At 36.1% G+C, this 22,125-nt stretch overlaps 1 protein-coding gene across 5 annotated transcripts in view; it reads right to left on the bottom strand.

The window, feature by feature from the left end:
- Window positions 1-22,125, bottom strand: part of pdzd2 (PDZ domain containing 2) — a 131,887-nt gene that overhangs the window by 103,333 nt on the left and 6,429 nt on the right. For 3 of the 5 annotated variants that reach the window (XR_012406201.1, XR_012406204.1, XM_009301708.5), the window contains exon 2: window positions 3,175-4,058. Coding sequence is in view for 3 of the 5 variants with exons in the window: in XM_009301708.5 (XP_009299983.2) it covers window positions 3,175-3,674 (500 nt within the window). In the remaining 2 variants the exon portion in view is untranslated. Of the gene's footprint in view, window positions 1-3,174; window positions 4,059-5,123; window positions 5,217-22,125 lie in introns of those variants that run through there. The other 2 variants (XM_073951252.1, XM_003198650.7) reach the window with 1 other exon arrangement.

A 22,125-nucleotide genomic window follows, 5' to 3' on the forward strand; every position in this document is an offset into this window, starting at 1 on the left:
AATGGTGTGTAACTTTGCTTTTTAAGCATAAAAACATCTGCAAATTTACAAAGCAGACAAAGTTCACTCCGAAAAATGTATTCTATATTTGCTATTATATTCTCATTCATTCATGCATTTTCTTTTCGGTTAGTGCCTTTATTAATCTGGGGTCGCCACAGTGGAATGAATCGCCAACTTATCCAGCATATGTTTTACGTAGCGGATGCCTTTTCAGCTGCAACCCAGTACTTGGAAACATCCATACACAACCATTTACACTTATACACTACGGCCAAATTAGTTTATTCAATTTCACCTGCACCGGATGTCTTTGGACTGTGGGGGTAACCAGAGCACCCGGAGTAAACCTATACAAACATGGGGAGAACATGCAAACTCCACACAGAAATGCCAACTGACCCAGCCGAATCTCAAACCAGTGACCTTTTTGCTTTGAGGCGATCTACTGTAGCTACCCACTGCACCACCGTGATGCCTCTATTCTATTCTGTTCTACTCGATTTTATTTTATCATGTCACAATTTCTCAAATTTAAATAATTGCATTAATAGTATGTTGTTACCATGTCAGAGTTGCTCATTTTTCTCAGATCAAAAATATTTCTTATTTTTTCCCTATTTGTTTACATACACATAACCAACAACATTATAAGAACTTTTTTTGTGTGTGTGTGTGCATTTGACATAACATATAGAAATTTGACAGCTGACCAAAAGACAACAATAGCCCCTTTCACACAGTGATACCGGTAAATATCCGGAAAATTTCCGGAACGACTTTACCGGTATATACAAAAAAGCGCTGTTCACACAGGCGAGGACGTTACGGAATTTTTCCGGAAAAGAGCATTCACACATCCATTCCAAAAACCGGTAAATTCTGACATCATTCACCACAAATGAGCTTTAAACGGCTGCGCTTGTATTTGTAAACATTTGACTAAATTACAAACTCTTTTGATGATCAATATTGTAAACAACTTTCACAGGATCACATTCGCATGTTGAGATGTTCATAAAATGTGCGTGTGCAGGCGCTCACAGGCTGTTTCATGGGCACATGCAAAGCTTGAAGGTAAACAAACAACGGCTTATCATAAGCATCTCATCGATGATTATTTACACAGTTGGCATTAAGAAGAACATATAAACGTTATCTGACTAACTTCTAGCTGCTAAATGTGTCTGGAAAAATATTCAAAGGCTTTTATTCTCACAAACCGCGCGGACGTAAATGCGTCTGACTGTTGTGATTGGCTAAAGCAGAAGTCTTACGTCAGCACGTTCTAGACGTGCACGCGCTTATTACGGAAATCTTACTTCTGCGTTCACACAGCGCAGCATTCCGGCAAATTGCCGGTAATGTTACAACTTCTCTTTCCGGAAAATAGCCAGAACGAATTTACCGGTATTTTCAAAAAGGACCTGTTCACACATACATTTTCCGGAAAGGTCTGTATGTGTGTAAGGGGCTTTTGTTTAACACTTACATAATGTGATATGACTCTCTGTGCACTCAGAAAACCATATATCCAATACTGGTCATAGCCATAAAAGCATAGCCCAAACTCATACACATTTAAAAGGATTTGCATTTTCAAGGTTTGTACAGTTCCTACAGTATTTGCATCACAGAACTGGGAAATCATTTTTGTTATATGCGAGCCTTTTGAAGGAACTAAATTAGCTCCTCATGAAAGCCACAGCAATCAACAAAAATGAACAACTACAATTAGTACATCCTCCAGTTGCAATTTAGTTGATTCAAAACAGTTTGGCGTGTTGGTCGCTGTTAACTAACACTGTTAAAACACATATATAACACTAAAAAGTGAAGAAAAAAAAAAATTTTTTTTTATTTATTTCGAGCAAATTTGTTCTTCCGGTTTGAAACAAATTTTTGAAGCTGCATCACAGTGATTAGATTCTTGCGTGTATTCCAGCGTGGAGAGTAGATGTCTGTACCTGGGAGTATATCATGACATCTCTGAGTGTGCAACATTAATTAATGAGAAAGACTTGGTTCAAACCAATCAGCGTGCTCTTGTGTATGAGGCGCAACTTCATTAATATGCACGATAGCTTCGAAGACTGTTTTTACTGTTGTGTGGAAGAAGAAGAATGGTTTGGAGATAGTCAGCAATGCATTTATAAATTTGCTGCAATGAAGGTTCTGTATTCATTTCCCGCTATAAGAGCGCAGCTGGAATCACGTATCGAATACAGTGCACGCGACAACATTTTTTACCCGAGAGCTTTTTACATGTGGAAATGATGAAATCCCAATTTGCTGCTCGTCTTCTTTTTAAAAAGACGCGGCTCCAGTTGGTGTTGATTGTCCTGTCTCTACAGATTTGGTAAGCGATCAATGGTCTTTGTTTGTTTATTCAGATGGCAAAGTTAGTTCGTATCATCAGCAGTATTCTATCAATGTTTAAAGACAGACCTGAGTCAAAAATACTTAGTTACAGTTTACAGTACTTTAATATTGCTACAATATTATGGGCTGAAAGATCCGCTGTATATGCGGCTCTCTGAGTATAAACATGTAAACACCGCAATCAAACTGTTACCATCGTGTAGTATTTTCACCACATTTTGTGACAGGATAGTCTTTACACACACAGCTTTCTGAAGCTACCTACCGAGTGCATCTAAGTTACAGAGAAATGCGGAGGGTTTCTTTTTCTCCCAATTCGCCATGCGGTATCAAACATTGCATTAAAACTACACTCTTCCAGCAGTTCCTTGAATCAAATATCTCCTTTGTCACAGGGGGCATGCACGAAGTGTTCCTGAATGAAAGTGCCAAACTGCAATTACGAATTTGGCAAATAATTTGATTACTGATGTCCATGTAAACACAGTCACTGTCTGGATGTACAAGTACAAGATGTCCAAGTACACTCAAATAACTTCACATAATGAAAAAAGAGGGACAGATTTAGTGCACGTTTCACTTTTTCAAAAAAAAAAAAAAAAAAAAAAAAAAAAAGAACAAATCAACAGACTTGGGTAAAAATTCTGAAAAAAATACTATATACCTTACCAACAAACCAATTTTTAAAGAGACACTAACTTAAAGCTCAAGCTAAAACAAGTTTGGCTAAAATCAACCAAAAAAAACAAAAAAGTTTGACAAATGCAGATATGACCAATGCAGATTTCTTACCTGGCTCCGGTGACGTCAACCCCAACCATCAGCTGTCCGTTCAGTGACAGCAGCTCATCCCGCAGCTTAATATCTCCACAACGGGCCGCTGGACTGTTCTTTTTCACTTCAGTCACCCAAATACACCCAACATCCAGCACAGGGCCTTTATCACCCTTCCTGCGCCTTCTCCTGACCCCCTTCTTCTTCCCTTCGGGGTCTCCAAATATTGGAATATTTCCAAAGCTGAGTCCAAACTCTGGTCCATCTTCCTCAGACTTGTTCAGACAGACCGCCTTTACCTCTGCATCAATTTCCTCTCTAAGTGGGTTAATGCTGTACAAAGGACTCTCAACTTCAGTAAAGTTTAGCTGGATGTATTCCACAAGTTTACGGATGGCAGGCTTGCAAACTGTGCTCATCCGAAGTACATCACCCTCATCTCTGTCCTCTTCTCGAGCCCTAAGCCAATTCTCCAGCAGGAGGAGATGGCTCAGGGCATTTTCTTGGGTGATAGGCATCTTAGCTGCTGCTCCTGGGCCTGTCTGGGCCACCCCCGCATGTTGAGTCAAGGCCCTCCAGTGGCAACTGTAATCAGATGCATTAAAACGGCTTCACGTTTCTCTTGAAAGGACACCATGACCTCACAGACTTCAGGCCCAGAGCGCTGGCATCCAGCGATGATACTCCTACACCACAGAGGCCCATGATGTCATCCAAAAGGACAGTGTGGAGACTGAGGAAGTAGGCCAGGTTTACGAGTTGAGGGGTAACAAGAGAACGTGTGCCATTAGCGGGTCTTCTTGGTGTGCGCCAAATCTGATTTCCAAAACCATTAAAGTGGAAAATAGCAGATCACTGGGAGTCAAGATCTATCCTGATTCTCAGGCGCCACAGACATCCACCTAATCAGAAAGAAAATAAATAGAAACGCCATTACAAAGAGAGTCTGCAGGCATGAACTCATGTTAAAGCACTGAAGTCATGGCTCATTTGCTACGCAACCACAATACGAACAGAAACTGGCGTAAGTATGACAACAAAGAAAACTGCCTATATACCAGCCGTTTTCATTGACTGACAGAATTCATGAACTGGAAATGGTTCCAATAATAGTCCTATGGGCCTTTTATAGATGCGCCGTTTGGCTGTTTATACAGACATTCAGCTGAGGCGGAATCAATGCGGTTGAGATTATTCAATGCACACACAGTGAGCAGACAGAAAAGAAAAGCAAACTTCCTTTCGGTTATTATTCACCTTAACCCTATGGAATGTAACCTGATGATGAACGTTGAAACTGGCAGCCAGATGTTGATATTGTGAAGGTGCAGTTTAAACTCTTGGACTTGCAGACCGCATTTCTGGCATATTTAAATATATGCTGTAGACAAAGACCACAATCAAATTGCTACTCTAGGCTTTTGCTCAAAATAACACCATGCCTTTGGCCTCTTTGAGCATCATTCTACTGCTTCCAAAGCAATCCAGCTCTTTCTGTGAGATTATGGAGCACTTATGTATAACAATATATCACAACTTTACATTAATGTCCATTACTGACAAAAAAAAAAAAGATTAAACTGCGAGAAGATTACTTAGTGCAGTTATATAAACAAGAGGGGGATGCATTACCAACTGTCAGCTGAAGTCATGTGGACCACACTAGAAGAGTAAAATGACAGCTAATACCAGAGGACAGAAGCCACCACCCTTTTCAAGAGTTTAACCTCAATAAGTCACAAGCATTTTATAAAAGGCCAAGCTAAACCATGTGTATAAACATAAAGGCATGCAATATGGCATCATCTCATTTTATATTGCAAATGAAAACATGCTTACAACAAAGCTTTGACTTTACATGTTATTAACACTATCATAACAAAATGCTACAACAGTTCACAACATTATCCATGATTACTTTCTAAACTAAAAATCTGAAAACACATTTATCACCATCTTTCTCCTACCTTTTTCACATTTTTGGGAGATTTTTTCCAATCCTTAGTCCATTTCAGTGCACAAACCCTCTGCCTCTCGGTGGGGTCTGCTGTCACAGTGACACAGAAGGTCTGCAGACCCCAGACTCACCCTCCGAAAAGACCCACATGTAATAGGATTAGTCTCACCCCTCCCCTGTGCCACTTACAAACACAATGACCTCCCATTTTCTCTTCGAGTGAGTCGCTGAATGGCCAGTTCAAGTGTTTGTATTTCTGCCATCATGTCATTCATGATTACTGATGCTTTTGTTCCTCAGATAAAGATGAGTCTTTTAACAAAGCAAACAGAGGTATATAAAACACTAGAACATTTAAATGGAGAATTTGCAGACATGCTTTAAGGGTTTATTTAGACCAAACTAAAAGAAATGAAAATAAATTGTCAATAAGCGGTACTTAAAAAAAAAAAATATATATATATATATATATATATATATATATATATATATATATATATATATATATATATATATATATATATATATATATATATAAAATATGTCAAGAGGAATTCTAAAATTATAAAGACCGTTCACTCCAAAATGAAATTGTATTCACTATTTACTCACTAAAGTGTTTCCAAAGCTTTTTAAGTTTCTGAAAACCTGTAACATACCACATTCATAGCAGAAAAAACAAACAAAAGTCAAAAATATTTACAGGTGTCCAGCTTTGTTCAAAATATATGTTTTTGAAACAAATAAAGGGTGAGTAAATATCGAAACAATTTTCAGCATTGGTAAACTATCCCTTTAAAACTATGAATATGTGATACAGCTTTTTTCACATGTTAAAATGAGTCCAGTTTAATTTCTGAGCAAACAGTAATGACCATCATGTCATGATTTACAATAGACACCTATTAAAAAGTCATTTAACGTAACCATTGCTCAAATACCCAAAACTTTTGTCAGGCATATTTAAAATAAGAATCATTTAATGAAATATTAAAAGACGATTTAAGGAGCCCCATAATCTGAATTAATTGTCATTTTAATTGTCTTCAAAGCATTAGGGATTACTTGTTTGTCAGCAAGAGGTTTTCAAACACTTAAAATGTAATGAAATTGGTATAATCACTTCAGGTCAGACTAGAGCTGCACAATAGTCGCAGGATCTGGAATGTTGAGTTTACGCATTGGGATTCTATTTGTCCAGGAGCCACAGTTTAGAACACATGATATTTATGAAGTCACTGCAGAGTTTAACCATAATGGGGTAAAGGTTTCTCATTTGCATCTGTTTTTAAGCCCTGTCACTGTTCAGGCACCAGAAGCTGTACCATTTGTATCTTTTAATAAAGATTTATTTTGTTGAATTATTTTTACAATGAAGGCTACACAGGGTTTTTACATATAATTATTCAATTTCTGAACATTAATATTGTTAGACATTATTATATAATGCTTTTTTGTCCACATCACTTATATTTGTTCTGTTGTATTAATCTATGCTTTTATTTTGGTCATTTTATTTTATGTGTGATTCACTCCTATACAGAATCAACCCAATCAATCTAAATTAATGAATTCTTTCCAAGCTATTTAGTGAAATTGTATTCATATCACTATATATATAGCTGAAAAACAAAATATAGTCATGTCATTTTTCCAATATCGTGCAGCCCTAATATGCAGTTTCATCCTTACTATAACAGTTCTTTAAAAATCAATGGCAATCAAAGCCAATTCCTGCAGTTCGGTGACAGAAAAAGTGCCAATGGCTCTGAAAAGAGCTTCTGCCAACGATAACATTCCCATGAACAAGCCTCATGATAAAGAAAGCTGTTGTTTTCCATTGATCTGACCCATTTTGAAAGCAAAGAAAAGGGGATTAAAGCTAAAGAGGACTTTTCTTTGATATTCATCACATATATTTGGCTTTATCCACTGCAGACACAAGCGTAAAAGCACTCCATTTGATAGTGTGACAGGAAACCATGTGTCACTAGTAAAAACCAAAACAAAACACAAACAATACTGGATGATTAGGGCTGTAAAACTGCGAATGCCACATGGTTGAAATAAAGCAGCCTTTTATATTAAAACAAACAAAACTTAGCATCATGAAAATCAGGTCGTGCGTCTTGTCAAGAGCAGGTTTTAAAAAGATCAATGAGAAAAGATTAAAGAAGTCTTATGTGGCTAATAATGAACATTAAAATCTGTGCTTGGGTCTCTGATTAATTAAAACAGCAACTTTTTGGATTATACTAGAACAAAACACTTCACCATCTTAGCCAAACAATGACATAATGGAAGCTGAGCTCAGAGCTCTGTAAATACATTCAGAATAAAGAGAAAGAAATGAGAGAATTTTCAAAGAAAAGCACAGATCCAGAATCCAACAGCATTTGTCACTCTTTAAGGGTGGTCTTTCAACTTCTCTTTGTTTTATCCATTAGGATCACATTACTGAGCTCTCTCGTCATTTAATAGAGCCGTTCATCATGGACGTAGATGTTTTCATCCTGAAACTTTGCTTCACTTCCCATACACACCCTTGACACACAACTCACACTGTGAAGTGATTCCTGAAAAAAAGAGCAATATCTCAAAAAATGAAGGCTGTGGTTGCCGCACACTGACTGACAAATAACAAAGTTGGATGCCAACTGTGGAAACATGAATTAAGTCAAGTTTTCTGAAGAACAGCCATATTGCCACTAATCACAGAGGTCTTGCTGAGAAGGGCTTGATCCAGCATGAGGTTCTGCCCTCAGGCTAACGTCACTGCTTTATAATCTATAGCCATCGATTATGTGGTGAACTTAATTTTTTCTTTGATCAGAGACATCTGGTTCTTTATGACTTAAGTAATGGATATCGTAAACGAATAAATACTGGATTTTGCTCAACAACATATATCTATTCATGGGATCGAGCAATTTGCGATGTTAAACGGCATGTTTTGTTAGCTAATGAGGTACTAGAATTGCAGGATTCAGTGTGCAATTCTACCCTAGTTCACACACGCCACTGTCAGATCGCCAACAAAGACTGGTTAATAGAGCAACAAATCGTAGCTTAAAAGTGGCTGCAAGAAACTGGGTCAGCAACTAGCGGCATCACACCACATTTGAAGCAATCATTTTTATAGACCTTATTTGACAAGACGTAGTGCACTAACTGAGAAGCATACTGAGTCCAGAGGAAATCCTTCCAGTGCTGTTTAATATTATGAACGCAGATGGACAACATCGAGGGCAATCTGCTCAGGGTCTGGAGCTCTAATCCTGGACAGTGGGTGGAGGGGTTACCCAGGATTCACCCAAATTTGGGGAGTGGAGAAGAGGGGGAAAAGTCTCCGAGCTTAAAGTCCAAGGTATGCTGTATTTCATCAACACCGCAGTAGAGTTTAAATAGCCAGTAAATTATATTTTGTAAAAAAAATATTGTGAAAAGTGTACATCATTTCCATTAAAGGTTTTTTTATTCTTTAAGATGGTTTCTGTTAGTGGTTTTTATTATGCTGATTTATGTTCATATGTTGTTTTTCTAATATATATGCTTTTATTTGGTTATTTAATTAAGAACTTGAGAGATAACTCCAATAAATATTCAAATTTTTTTTACAAAATTATTAAATAATAAAACATTGATTAATTGTATTTAAATTATATTAATAATTTATCGTTTTATTTCTAACACATTTTTAAATTATAATATTACAATACAATTCAAAATAAGGAATTATTACAAACCTGATTTATCACCATTAAGGTTATTATTAAGTATAAGCTAGGTAATGCTTTGTTATTAGTATAAATATATTAGTATATAAATATATACAGTGATGTAAAGTAACAAATTACAAATATACAAACTACTGTAATTAAGTCATTTTTCCACTTACTAAGTGGATTTAAAAATGTTTACTTTTACTTTCCCTTAACTTTTAGTGCAGTATTTTACTTCACTACTTTGCTTCAACCTGCAGTCACTACTATTTTCTTGTCTATGGGGATTAGAAAACGTCCAACCAAAAATCAACATCTAATGATGTTACAGCTTGATGTTATGTGGACATTATCACAATGAAGTCTATCAGATGATCGATTTTGGTTGCCATACCCGACCAAAAATTTTCAGTATTTGATGTCAATATGATGTTGGTTTAAAATGTTGGCTCGAAGTTGGATGTCACTTTCTAACGACTTAAAATCAAACAAATATCAACATCATTTCACGTCATTATTGGACATCAAAATAAAATTGCCTCTAGACGCTGGCTAGACATTGAATTTTGGTCACCTGAAGTTACAACCTAAATCTAACCTAATATTAACATCTTATGACGTTGTGTGCCTGCTGGGCAATAACTAAATGCACTACAGAATGTTACGTTTACACACATCCACAAATAACATGTAAATCTATCAGCTTTTTACAGTTTAACAATCACTACTCACTATTTTTGAAAGGTCTACTTTTACTCATACTTTGAGTTATATTTACAACAAATACTTTTGCTCTACTTGCACTAATGTACATTTTTGCACTGTAAAAAATGCAGGGTTCCACACAATTCATTCATGTTGTCCCAACACAAAAGTTAACTGAACACTTAAAAAAAATAAGTTGTCCCAATAAAATCTCAAGAATTGTGTTGTTTCAGCTCATTATAAATAAATAGTTTAAACAAGTAAAATATATAGTTTTTGAGTGTAGGCAAGTAATGGTACTTTTACTTAAGTATGATTTTTCAGTACTCTTTCCATCACTGTATGTATATGTATATATATATATATATATATATATATATATATATATATATATATATATATATATATATATATATATATATATATATATATATGTATATATGTATATATATATATATATATATATATATATATATATATATATATATATATATATATATATATATATATATATATATATATACACACACACACACACACACACACACACACACACACACACACACACACACACACTTATTTATTCTATACATTTATTATTGGTAAACACTTATTACTGGGTTTTTACATAATGGCAAAGTACATTTTTTTTAATCTTGATCCTGAACTTTGTATGGTTTGCTGACAGAATATATCTTCAATAGCTAAAATTGGCTTTTGACCTAAGTCAAAATCAGAGAACTTTTTATAACTTGTTTTGTTTTGCAGCTGACTCCATCATTACTCAATGACCTTATTATTCTGATTATTCCAGAATCTGATTGTTAAAAGTCATGGTCTTAATATAGTGATCTACAATACATCTGTTCTTAATTCAATGTGGCAGACAGTTGCATTAAATTCCATTTGATATATTTATTCTCATTAAATCAGTAATGTGATGCATTTGTGGTATTCCCCATACAGATTATAGCCCATCAAATTTGACCACAAAACAAAACACAGCTATAATGATTATAGACCGTTCAACAAACAACAAATACTAAAATAGTACTGTGTGTAGCCACAAACATGAAAAAAAACGGACACAAAACAACCAAGAGCTGTTCAGACGAGGATGATTTACCAAACAGATTTGCTAATATGACATGTAAAAGGGCACCTCTGTTGAAAAGTCTATTTTTCAAGCTGTTTAGACAGACAAATGTGTAGGTATAGTGTATATACTGTCATATTGGGGTGAAATTAACACACCTAGTCTTTTTTTTTTTTCAATTTAACAACATAAAAATGGTGGACCAATTGGAGCAGTTTTGAGACCGACTGCAACTTGACTTAGGACTATAGGAGTGTGGTGTCCCCACCCACTGAATTGATTGACTGCTGCATATTAACATGTCTCAGTAGTAATGCGTATAATCATATCAGGACATGCGCAAAGCAACTGGGATTAAAAGATCTGCTCAGTTCGCTAGGATCATCAATCATCATCGAACGAGATCAAGAGTTTTTACAAGTTTAAAATGTTTTAAAACAGTGCATGTTTGTAATCAATTACAGCAATTCACTTCAGATTTACTTCATCACCACAGTTGCGCGTGAGAACAATTATAAAAAAAAAAAGATGCATTAATCCTGGTTTCTGGACGTTAAATCAGGTTTTTTTGTACATTAACATAACAAATATCCATACAGAAGTGGATATTAACCTGTATCCTGTCACATTTGGTTGCAAAAAGAGTGCAAAGCTAAACGCACGCGCTATCTGTCTGTGTGTGTCCGCGCTGCGTGTGTGTATCTGTATGTATGCGTAACTTTATAATGACATTGTGTGTGACTCATCATAGCAACTCAACAACAAATGCATCAAATACTCAATGGTAAAGTTCTTACTGTAGTACTTCTTACAAACGTTACGTGAGATCTTCTTCCTTCACGTTTGTCTGTTGTCTGAAGCAGCCGAGGGAGGAGATTAATGGCCCATTACCACTTAGGCCCCGTTTACACTAATGCGTTTTAGTTTGAAAACGCATAAGTTTTGCTACGGTTACGCCATCCGTCCACACTACGCCGGAGTTCTCGAGCGCCGAAAACGGAGCGTTTCGAAAACGCTGGAGAGGCCGTTTTCATTCTGAAACGCTGCTGCTCCGTCTCAGTGTGGATGATGGAAAACGGAGACATTTGAAAACAGAGGCGGGGCTGCAGACATTCGCCTCTCTGATTGGGGCTTTTCCTGAATATTAAGTAGCCTAACACGCACAGTTCAGTCCTGCATCTTCTCCGTGTAAGTTAAAACTTCGCAAGTTTGATCATGGCTGCAGTCTCTTCTTCTCAGTTTGATATGGAAAACAGACTATACCGAGGACACGGGTAAATCTTCAAAGGGAACAGTGTACTTTATAACTTCATTCACATCACCCTGGCTACGTTGTTTTACTTTCTCAACAATAAAATGTAAACATGATATAAGGAACTGCCTATTTTCATTTTAATATTAACAACTAAACAGACAGCAGAAATGTTGAGGCGTCGTGCTGCAAATATGAGCGTCATCTTCACTGTGTGCATATTTATAACAAAACGGAGCCTACAACAACTGCCTCCTTTCAATTTCAGTGAAAATAAGAAACACACCCTCTCTTTGCTGAATATCAGTTTTAATCGATAATGGCCATTATAAAAGTATAACATACAATAAGTTTATACATTATAGGAAATAAAAGCAAGCGATCAGTCAATATACAGAATGTACGTGCTTACATTAATCATTAACTTATCTTTGCGCTTAGCCAAAACACGTTACCTGAGAACAAGTAATAGATTCCAATGTCCAATGAATATGTCGTTAAATAAAGACAACAAGATGAAAGAAATATTCCGTTTAATAAATATAGTGAGGTTAGATCCAGCGGGAGATGCTTGATGAGCAGTCCGAATAGCACAGCTCTCATCTGGGTAGATTGGCTACAGCGCTTGCCTGAGAGTGTGTGTGTGGTCACGTGATGTGCGTTTTCAGCGTTTTGGTGTGGACGGAGAGCAGTTCAGAAACGCTGGGTGAAACGCGAGTGTGGACGCGGATCGTTTGCATTCTAAAACGCCGTTTTAAAACTAAAACGCACTAGTGTAAACGGGGCCTTAGAGGTACACTACGGAACGGGTCACCTTTATCAGGCTTGTGTTTCTTCTACCAAAGGTATCCTTTTGGTGGTTGTGGTGTACAACAGAAAGTTTCAGTCGTCATTTTCGCTCGAATAAATGTCTACAGTAAAGTCATTCACAAATTATATGAGAAGCACATCTTACAAAACAGCTGCTTTACAAACATACATACTTATGTTTAAATGTTCATCACTAACTTTTCTATGAACATAATTTGATTATAAATGCAGATCAATGATAGGGTGAAAAAGCCCTCTGTAATGTCTGCAATTATATACAATAAATAAATAAATGCAACATATATGAACACACACAGACCCTTACAGTCCCTGATATTTTACTAATGACAGAAAAACTACATACAGCATACATTTAGTTGTTTTGTTGGGCTTCTCCTCGTTCACACTTCACTCTCGCATTTATCCTATTCTTTTCTGAATATGTATGTATGTATTTTTTTTATTTAGTGCCATGTCAGCAACCAAGGCTATCTTCATGGCAGGAATCTTTTAACAATAAATATACAATTTAAAAATCAACAAACAAAATAAAACATAAATTAAATAAGATTTTTTGTGTTAATACATGATAAAAATTCTAAAATCTTTTCTGGTTTCACTTTGTCAAAAATGTCCTTAAAAGAGTTCATTTCATAAAAAGTCTTTCTGGAATCAGTAAAAGCAGGACAGTCCAGTAAAATATGTTTTACAGTAAGAGGAGTTTTGCAGCACAAACACTGAGTAGGGTTTTCACCTTGGAGCAAAAAACCATGTGTTATTCTCGTATGCCCAATACGACATCTGGTAAAAAGTATTTGATCAAATCGATTCTTAAAATGTCTTACAATTCTGTGTGAAACTTCAGGTTGGATTTCGTGTAATTTATTGTTTTCTAATGCATCCCATTCCTTTTGCCACTTGTTTAAAATATAAGCGTTGATAAAAGGTTTTATTCTTTGCTGAAAGAAGCAGATGTTGAAGACACTTCAATAATCACATACACGTTATTATCATCAGCTCAAGAAGTTTGTTATATCAAATACAGACGCGATTGCGAGCTCCCTGGAGAAAGCAAAAACCGTTCACACTTTTAGACGGCCTCGTAAAACAACAACAGGACACTGGAGATTTTTTTATTTTTCTTGCCTTTGTGGCTGTACATTAAGACAACGACAAGGTTTGTTTGAGCTCGGGTCATCCATGGCTCGTTATTATGTGCATATAGTATTACGATGTAATGTCTTGACTGTGTATAAAACATGGTGGTTCCTTTGTTTTTATTCTGGTTAAGTCCACAAGCCCTTGACATATCTCTGTAACCAATCAGCGTTCAGCCTGCACGTGTAGCTCCACCTTTTGGTACCCTTTCTCGTGTTTTGGTACCCTTTTGAAAGGGTGTCGAAAAAGTGGTATGGTGTGGTTCGGTTTTGACTTTTATTACTGTTCTGCCAATGAGAGTGGTTGAGCTCAAGTGCATTAAGTGAAAAGCAAACAAAATTCATCCTGATGAGGGTGGGGCATGTCAGACACTAGAGAGCAACTGATTGGTTATGGTTTGATGATAAACTGAAGTATAAGGTGACATGAATAAAACCATTTATTCATTTAGACGGAAGTGACAAACTACATGTTTTACATGTTTATATCAGTTTTATATCTTTTAACGTGAATTCTGTCACTGTTTTCGGGCATACTAGCTTATAGATAGCTTAAAAACTAACAATACTGATACTAACATCTAAAAAACTTTATTTTCATTTCTTTAAATTAGTTACAGTAAAACAGTTGCATTAAAATATCCCTCTATAAGGTCTTTTGTAAAGTTTACCTAGTCTTACCAGTTATTTTAATACATTGTCTTAAGAGCCTGAACCTAAGAACTCCAGGTTGCAATGTTACATGACATTTACAATAGTGCATTTTGGTTTTAAAAACGCATAAATTCTGTTACCGTTCTGCTTGGTGTCAACTCTACTCCAGCATCTTTGACCCACAAAAACTGAGAATTTTGAAAATGCTACTTGACCCTACTTGAGTGTAGAAATCCTAGTGTTGCGTTCCAGAATAGAGAGACTGAAATACAAACTTTTGTAAATGGAAGTGTGGCTATCCACATTCCTCTATGAGTGATCTTATGGACTATTGTGCATTACACAACTGGTAGACGGCTACAGTACATTCATTCATTCATTTTTCTTGTCGGCTTAGTTACTTTATTAATCTGGGGTCACCACAGCGGAATGAACCACAAACTTATCCAGCAAGTTTTTACACAGCAGATGCCCTTCCGGCCGCAACCCATCTCTGGGAAATGCCGCAGTACAGATGCTAACAAAATATGTGCATGCCCATTAAGCCCACGTATCATGTGGATTAGACTGATTTGTGGATAGAAACATATTCTTGAAACATAGTAAAACGCTAGTCTGGATGAGAAGCATTTTCATCCTAAAACACCATTTTAAGAGTTAAAATTCACTTCAAACCCAGCCTCAGTTTGTAACATCTATAGTTTTGCCACTCTATTTGTATGTTTACACCTGGTACTAAGAGCCATTTTGGTTGATCAGATATAAGACAAGGAAGACACATTCTCATTTAGTGGTGTTTTAATTTGTACTTTTGTCCACTTTTCCAATTTCTTACAGAGGGCAGTCTTTCTTTGGATCTTTTCAGATTTTTCACTTTAGTATTGTGACAAAAGCTTACAGGATTTACATTTGAGACAAACTGATATCAATAGAGAGAATAGCAGCTTTAATTTCTGTACTGAACGCTGCAACAATACACTGAACGCTGTTGGTTTTAAATCAGGACTATTTTGTTGCACTTTCAACCCCCTCTGGAAGTAACTGCAATTGAACAACACAAAACATTAAATCCTGTTTACAGTTGTACTTAGCAATACCACTTGTGATCGGATCAACAAAAGTATGTTAATTCCTGGTGTAAATGTGGCCCAAGTGACAACAGGGCAAACCGAATATTAAAACAGGCTTAACATCACTGTCTGATCCCTACTGACCAAAACAACATAACATCTTCCTGGAGACCACATGACTATACATCCCAGAAACCACCAAAATGCCACATATAACAACAAACATACTGTGTTTGATTGAGAAAATAAATAGTTGATGGTCTTAATTTCACATACTGTACAATACAACCTTTTAAAAGTTTGTTGTCAACAAGGATACCTTTTTTCAGCAAGGTCGCATTAAATTGACCAAAAGTAACTCATTCATCTGGAAATTAACCGCCAACATATCCAGCACATGTTTTATGCAGTGGATGCCCTTCCAGCTGCAACCCAACTCTGGGAAAAAAAAATCCATACACACCCATTCACACTCATACACTACAGACAATTTAGCTTACTTAATTCACCTGTATCACATGTCTTTGGAGTGCAGGGGAAACTGGAGCATCCGGAGGAAACACACGCAAAACGCAGGAAGAACATGCAAACTCCACACAGAAACACGAACTGACCCAGCCGAGGCTCGAACCAGCGACCTTCTTGCTGTGGGGCGACAGCACTACCTACTGCGCCACCTTCAAAAGTAACTGTGAAGGCATTTATAATGTTAGAATATGACAATTAAATGCAAAATACTAACCCATTCTAGGGTTCTAAAGTGTGATCAATCTGATTGTATTTGCGACCAAATTTCTCAATTGTGTGACTAAAGAAATATGAATCCAGCTATTCAGGCAAAAAATAAATACATTTAAAAAAACTTACACATTAGGCTGGTAGTAAGTTACTTTTCTTGTAGAATTGTGCCTTGAGAACTTTATGTTGACCAGATTGTTAGTTAATCAGATCAAGTCCATATTGCCTATATAGATAGTGATTAGACATGGGCCTGTACCATTTTGCCAGTATGATAACCTTGGATTAAAAATACCACAGTATCACGGTATTGTGATCACTGCTCTAAAATATATATTTTTAAATATCTGGGTAAAAAAACAACAACAGTTTACCCCTTTGAACACAATATATGTTATTTTTAGGACACATTTAAAATATTTCAAAACAGTAAACAAATTGTCAGGCTAAATAATTCAAATAAACCACTGACTTCTGCTGTCTTCTTTAGTTTCAAAAACACAACACATTAAAAAAAACTAATTAAAAAACCCTTACATATACCTTAGGAATGGTAATCGTTTTACATCCTTAATTTTTCCAAACTGCAGTAAACATTGAAACCGGATATCGCCCCATGACTAATAGCGATTTGTAAAACTGCAGTGTTAAATGTGATATGGTCAAAAATTTGTGCGCACCTAATTTTTGTGCTGGTGCACCAAAGAGAAAAGTTAGGCACACCAGTACAACTAGTGGAAAAAATTAGTCCAGAGCCCTGCATATATTTGACTTCATAAAGGCAGCTAAAATTAAACGAATGTAGTTGCATCTTTAAAGCTTTGCAAGAGGAGTATAGTGCACACTGTCAATGTCTGAGTTTATTGATTATTCTCTAAGTTTACATCAGGTTTCAGTCTCTGGAGCCATGCAGTCTGGAAGCTTCCATGCACCTGCCAACTCATTTGTTTCTGACAGCAGACACATGGAGAAAGACTTTCTACAAAACACAGCATGTTTTACACATCTCACGAGTCAGCATGCACTTTGTGGTTTACCGCCCAAAATAGCCATTCCACCTCACTAATGCAAACATCTTTGGATTTTTCCAAAAAGACTTGACAGGTGTTTTCAAAACTTGTCTCTGGCAGTCTTTCAGAATGGTGTGCTCGCAGTAACCTACAGAAAATCTGAGCTGTTCATGGAAAGAGTTTGACTCAGTGTCATAATATCCTATTGAAATGCTACAGTAATTGCTTTTTTATGTAAACATAATGAAACCTTTTATCTCCGTTCCAAAATACTATTTTTAGTTGCTACAGAAAAACTGCACTGCAAAACCATAGAGCCTTATTTGTAGTCTAGCTGAGCAAATGGTTTTCAGGTCAGAATGTTTCTCGAAACAAACTTCAAACAAAGTTACACCATTTTGGTATTCACTCACAGGACTTGGATCAATAGCACAAACCAACCTGCCAATTCATGCTTTCAAATGTTGAGAAACACTTCCAGAGGAAGAATTGAAACACTTCCCAGACAAATGTGTGAGAAGGCCGTAGGGGGTGGACGCAGCAGCAGTGTAATATACGCGGATGTCAGAGGTGAGCCACTGTAGGAGTGAGACCCCTCATTCAGATTCATTCATGCACTCTCCGGTCTCATTGAGCACAATGACATGCACTTTACAGGGGGCTCTCATATGTAAATGAAACTCTACACAGGGGACAATTCATCAAGTACCCATGCTTGCCATAAAGACCGATATAGCGATGGCCATCCACAAATGAATGGCTGTTTTCAACACGATTTACAATGTTGCCAACAAAGCCTGAAATAGGGCAATAATGAATGGACAAATTTTCAAAAGATGCTCTAAATTAGATTATTTTTGGGCCTTTCATTGGTGAAACATCTGGTTTTAAGAGTTTTTCCATGTTTTTTAGGCCCTGTCCACACAAACATGGGTATTTAAAAAAACAGCTTTATCTATGCAGTTTTGCGAATTACAATTTTTAAATTGAAAAATGTATTTACTTATTTAACCAGAAAAGTGGCATTAAGATAGAATATCTCTTCTACCCAAGAGACTTTAAAATATTTATAAATACAGCAATAGATGGTACAGATTGAAGCTCAATCCGTTGATTTGGAGCATACTTAGAAAATACAGATCAACCTAACTCAGTATGAAAATATGGTATCTTAAGCAAGAGTATATCTGGTATTGTAAGTATTTGAACAGTAAACCAACAAACTACATATATATATACATATACAGGGCTCGAAATTGCGACCATTTTGGTCGCATATGCGCCCGAAAATTAATCTATGCGACCTCATAATATATATGGGCGCATTAGTGCGACTGCTGATAATGGTTGTAGTGCGACCTGTTTTGATTTTTTGTAAAAACGTGCTGAATCGCTCTTCCCTGCCGCTATATTGGTTCATATTAGCTGTCATTCACTCAAGGTATTCCGCTGTCAGATGACAGGGAAGGAGCTTTTATGACCACGGGAAATGCAAACGGCTGAAGAGTAAAAACTTAAAGCACACAGGTTTGAAAACCCCCACCTAAAGTTGAGGCGCAGATGAGAGCGATCATGACACGTCACGTGGTGAATAATGATCCGCCAGCTGAGATCAATCGAGTACGCGCTTCTTGGAGAAGGTGCCCGAATCTCCATGTGTTGCATTCACTGCGTGTTCAGCGCAAACGTCCGCTAAAAGTCAGAAAAAGCTCGCCTTTACTAAGTTTACAATGAAACTGCGGCTCATAACAAAGACCGGATTTGCGCCGATGGTTAGCGCAATAATCTTGCGCTGCCTACTTATTAATTGGGTCGGCTGACTCGCCAGCTTTTCCACAAACACAGAAAAATGAAGATCAGCTCAGACTGAACCTTTAAATTGACACAAACTGAAACCAAAACTTTTAAAGAGTGATAGAAGTGAGACTTTACTTTCTTTCTTTTGTCTATTCTTTTTTAAGGTGTATATTATTTTTTTATTTATTTACTGATGACTGCTTTGCAGCTTTCATCATTGAACTGAATGATTTATTATAATCTTTTGTTTGTTTTGTAGCAGAAATATTATTTATTAAATTGACATGCATATAAAAACAGCAGCACAAAATAAATATTTCTTACTGCAATGCTTCATTTTGGTTTGATGCAAACTATACAATTATTTTTCATAAAGTAACAGACTTTTTATAGCAGATAACCTACATTCATACACATTTAAGGCAGCATCATAATGAGAAATGGAATTCATTACTATTATTGTCATTTTCATTATCATTAATATTCTACAATTATTAGACATTCATTTTGGAATTATTGCACACAAATATCAATGTCTTCGCAGCATTAGTTAGATAGTTGTTTCTGGTTTTTGTTAGTCCTATTAATGTTGTTTTAAAATACAATAAATCCCTCAAAAAACAATTTGCAGCTGTGCTCATTCATTTTTGGTGGGTGCTCCTAAATTTTTTCTGGTGCTCCTAAAAAAATTTTGGTGCTCCTAAATATTTGAAGTTGGGAGCACCGGTGCTACCAAGTAAAAAAGTTAATTTCGAGCCCTGATATATATATACATATATATATATATATATATATATATATATATATATATATATATATATATATATATATATATATATATATATATATATATATATATATATATATATATATATTAGCGCTGTCAAAATTAGTGCGTTAACGTATGCGATTAATTTTAAATAATTAACGCGTAAAAAAAAATTTACGCAATTAACGCAGTTGCAGGTTTTTTTTTATTTCCTGTTGTGGTGGACGTGTGTTCAACATGCAATAAATGTGGATAAGACCAAGGAAGCACTTTTTGAAGGCAAGTTCCAGTATAAAACAATTAGTCGCATCACCAGGCTCTCCAAAGTTTCATGCAATTTCGGGTGTTTCATTTTTAACTTTCGACTTCTGTTGTAAGTTGATACCGCATGGCGAACAGAAAGAAAATCCTCCGCATTTCGTCACTCGGTGTTCCTTTAAGGTAATAAAATCACTGCTTAGGCTACACGGTAGAATTTTAATAAGAGTATTATCTTAATCATATTAAAATGGAAGTATTGGTGTCTTATGTGAATGTACTCAGAAAGTCTCTGGTGAAGTCGCGAGCTGTCAAAGACAGGGCATTACTCTGCAGCATGAGCCCTCCAAGTTTAGCGTGTTTCCTCATTAAACGCAATGAAAGCGTATGCTTCGCGTTGTTGTGTCAGAATCCTTGTGAAATACAGTAATACTTTAGGATGCTTAGTTTAAGCAAATTTGATGAACGCGATCATGCGTGTTGAATCTGAGGGGAGTCGCTCCAGTATGGAAGGCCGTTGGGGCCAAAACGTCTGCAGCGCGTTGTATGTGTGTCTGTGTCAGGCCCGTTGAGGGGTGTCAGGGGTGGAGTGAGCGACGTATCTGAGTAGGGGCGAGAGGGGTGTGCAATGTATTTAACGACCGGCTTGCGAGAAATTATCATTCATTTGCGGGCATTTGGGAGTCTCTATGCACTTGCGGGATACTCCTAGTCTTAGCAACTGGATGAATGTAAAGAAGTATTAAGCAATATTTTTTCTACTCTATAACTAATGTTCTCAACTCACAGCAATAAAACTTTACAATGAGTGCAACAGTTTGTATTCTATAGTTTATTATTATAATTTTTCATTTTCCCCATCTGCAATTCCTGTATTTTTGGCATTTTTTTGCAGTCCACTTAGAATCCAACATGGAAATCAATGTTTTCTTTATTGGCTTTGATTGTTTTGAAATTTAAATGTCATTAACATGCCTGTGTTTTAATTTCTGTAATAAATATGGCTGTCAAGCAGGATCTTGATGGTTTATTGTGGGTATGTTGTTTACATGAAGAAATCTGTGTTACAAGTTAAACAAAAATTCTATTAAACAATTATATTTTGAATTTTAATTCTAATAAACAATTATATTTTGAATTTAATTTAATATTTTTTGTCTTGCGTTTACATTAATTTTACATTTAAATAGCCAAAATTACAAGTTTCAGTATTTTAAATGCGATTAATCGCGATTAATTTTTTTAAAAAGGTGCGATTAATCAGTTATTTTTTTTAATCGATTGACAGCACTAATATATATATATATATATATGAATGTGATGCGGTGGCACAGTGGGTAGCATGTTTACCTCAGCAAGATGTTCGCTAGTTTAAGCCTCGGCTAAGTCAGTTGGCATTTCTTGTGTGGAGTTTGCATGTTCTCCCATTGTTTATGTGGGTTTCCTCTGGGTGCTCCGGTTTCCCCCACAAGTCAAAAAAAGACATGTGGTACAAGTGAATTGGGTATGCTAAAATTGACCGTAGTGTATTTATTATGTTATCAAAACAATCTAATGTGGCAATAAGATCGTAACTGTACTGCGCATTTACACAATATTCATCTATATAAACACACGAAAACAACATTAACATTATACCGGACAAAGGTCATTCTCAGCTGCTAGACATTTCTGATAGGGTATTCCAGTTGTATTCATTGAGTGTCCGAATGTAGTGTGACTGCTATACAGGAGTTATGATTATGGATTATAGATAGCGAAATTTAGGTTTTGGTTTTTATTTTAGCGTTTTTTTTTTTAAGCATGATGGTAAAACATGAACAAGGTTATGCATGTATTAAAACATGTGCTTGTTTGTTGTAAAAAAATTTTAATAATGACAAAAAAAATACAAAATTTGTGCATCTCCTGTCTTCCGGGTGCAGCTATGCAGCCACTGTGGCTGTTGTATTCTGGGAAATTTTTTAACCCCTT

The sequence above is a fragment of the Danio rerio genome, chromosome 5, assembly GCF_049306965.1.
Source record: "Danio rerio strain Tuebingen ecotype United States chromosome 5, GRCz12tu, whole genome shotgun sequence".
Lineage (NCBI taxonomy): Eukaryota > Metazoa > Chordata > Actinopteri > Cypriniformes > Danionidae > Danio > Danio rerio.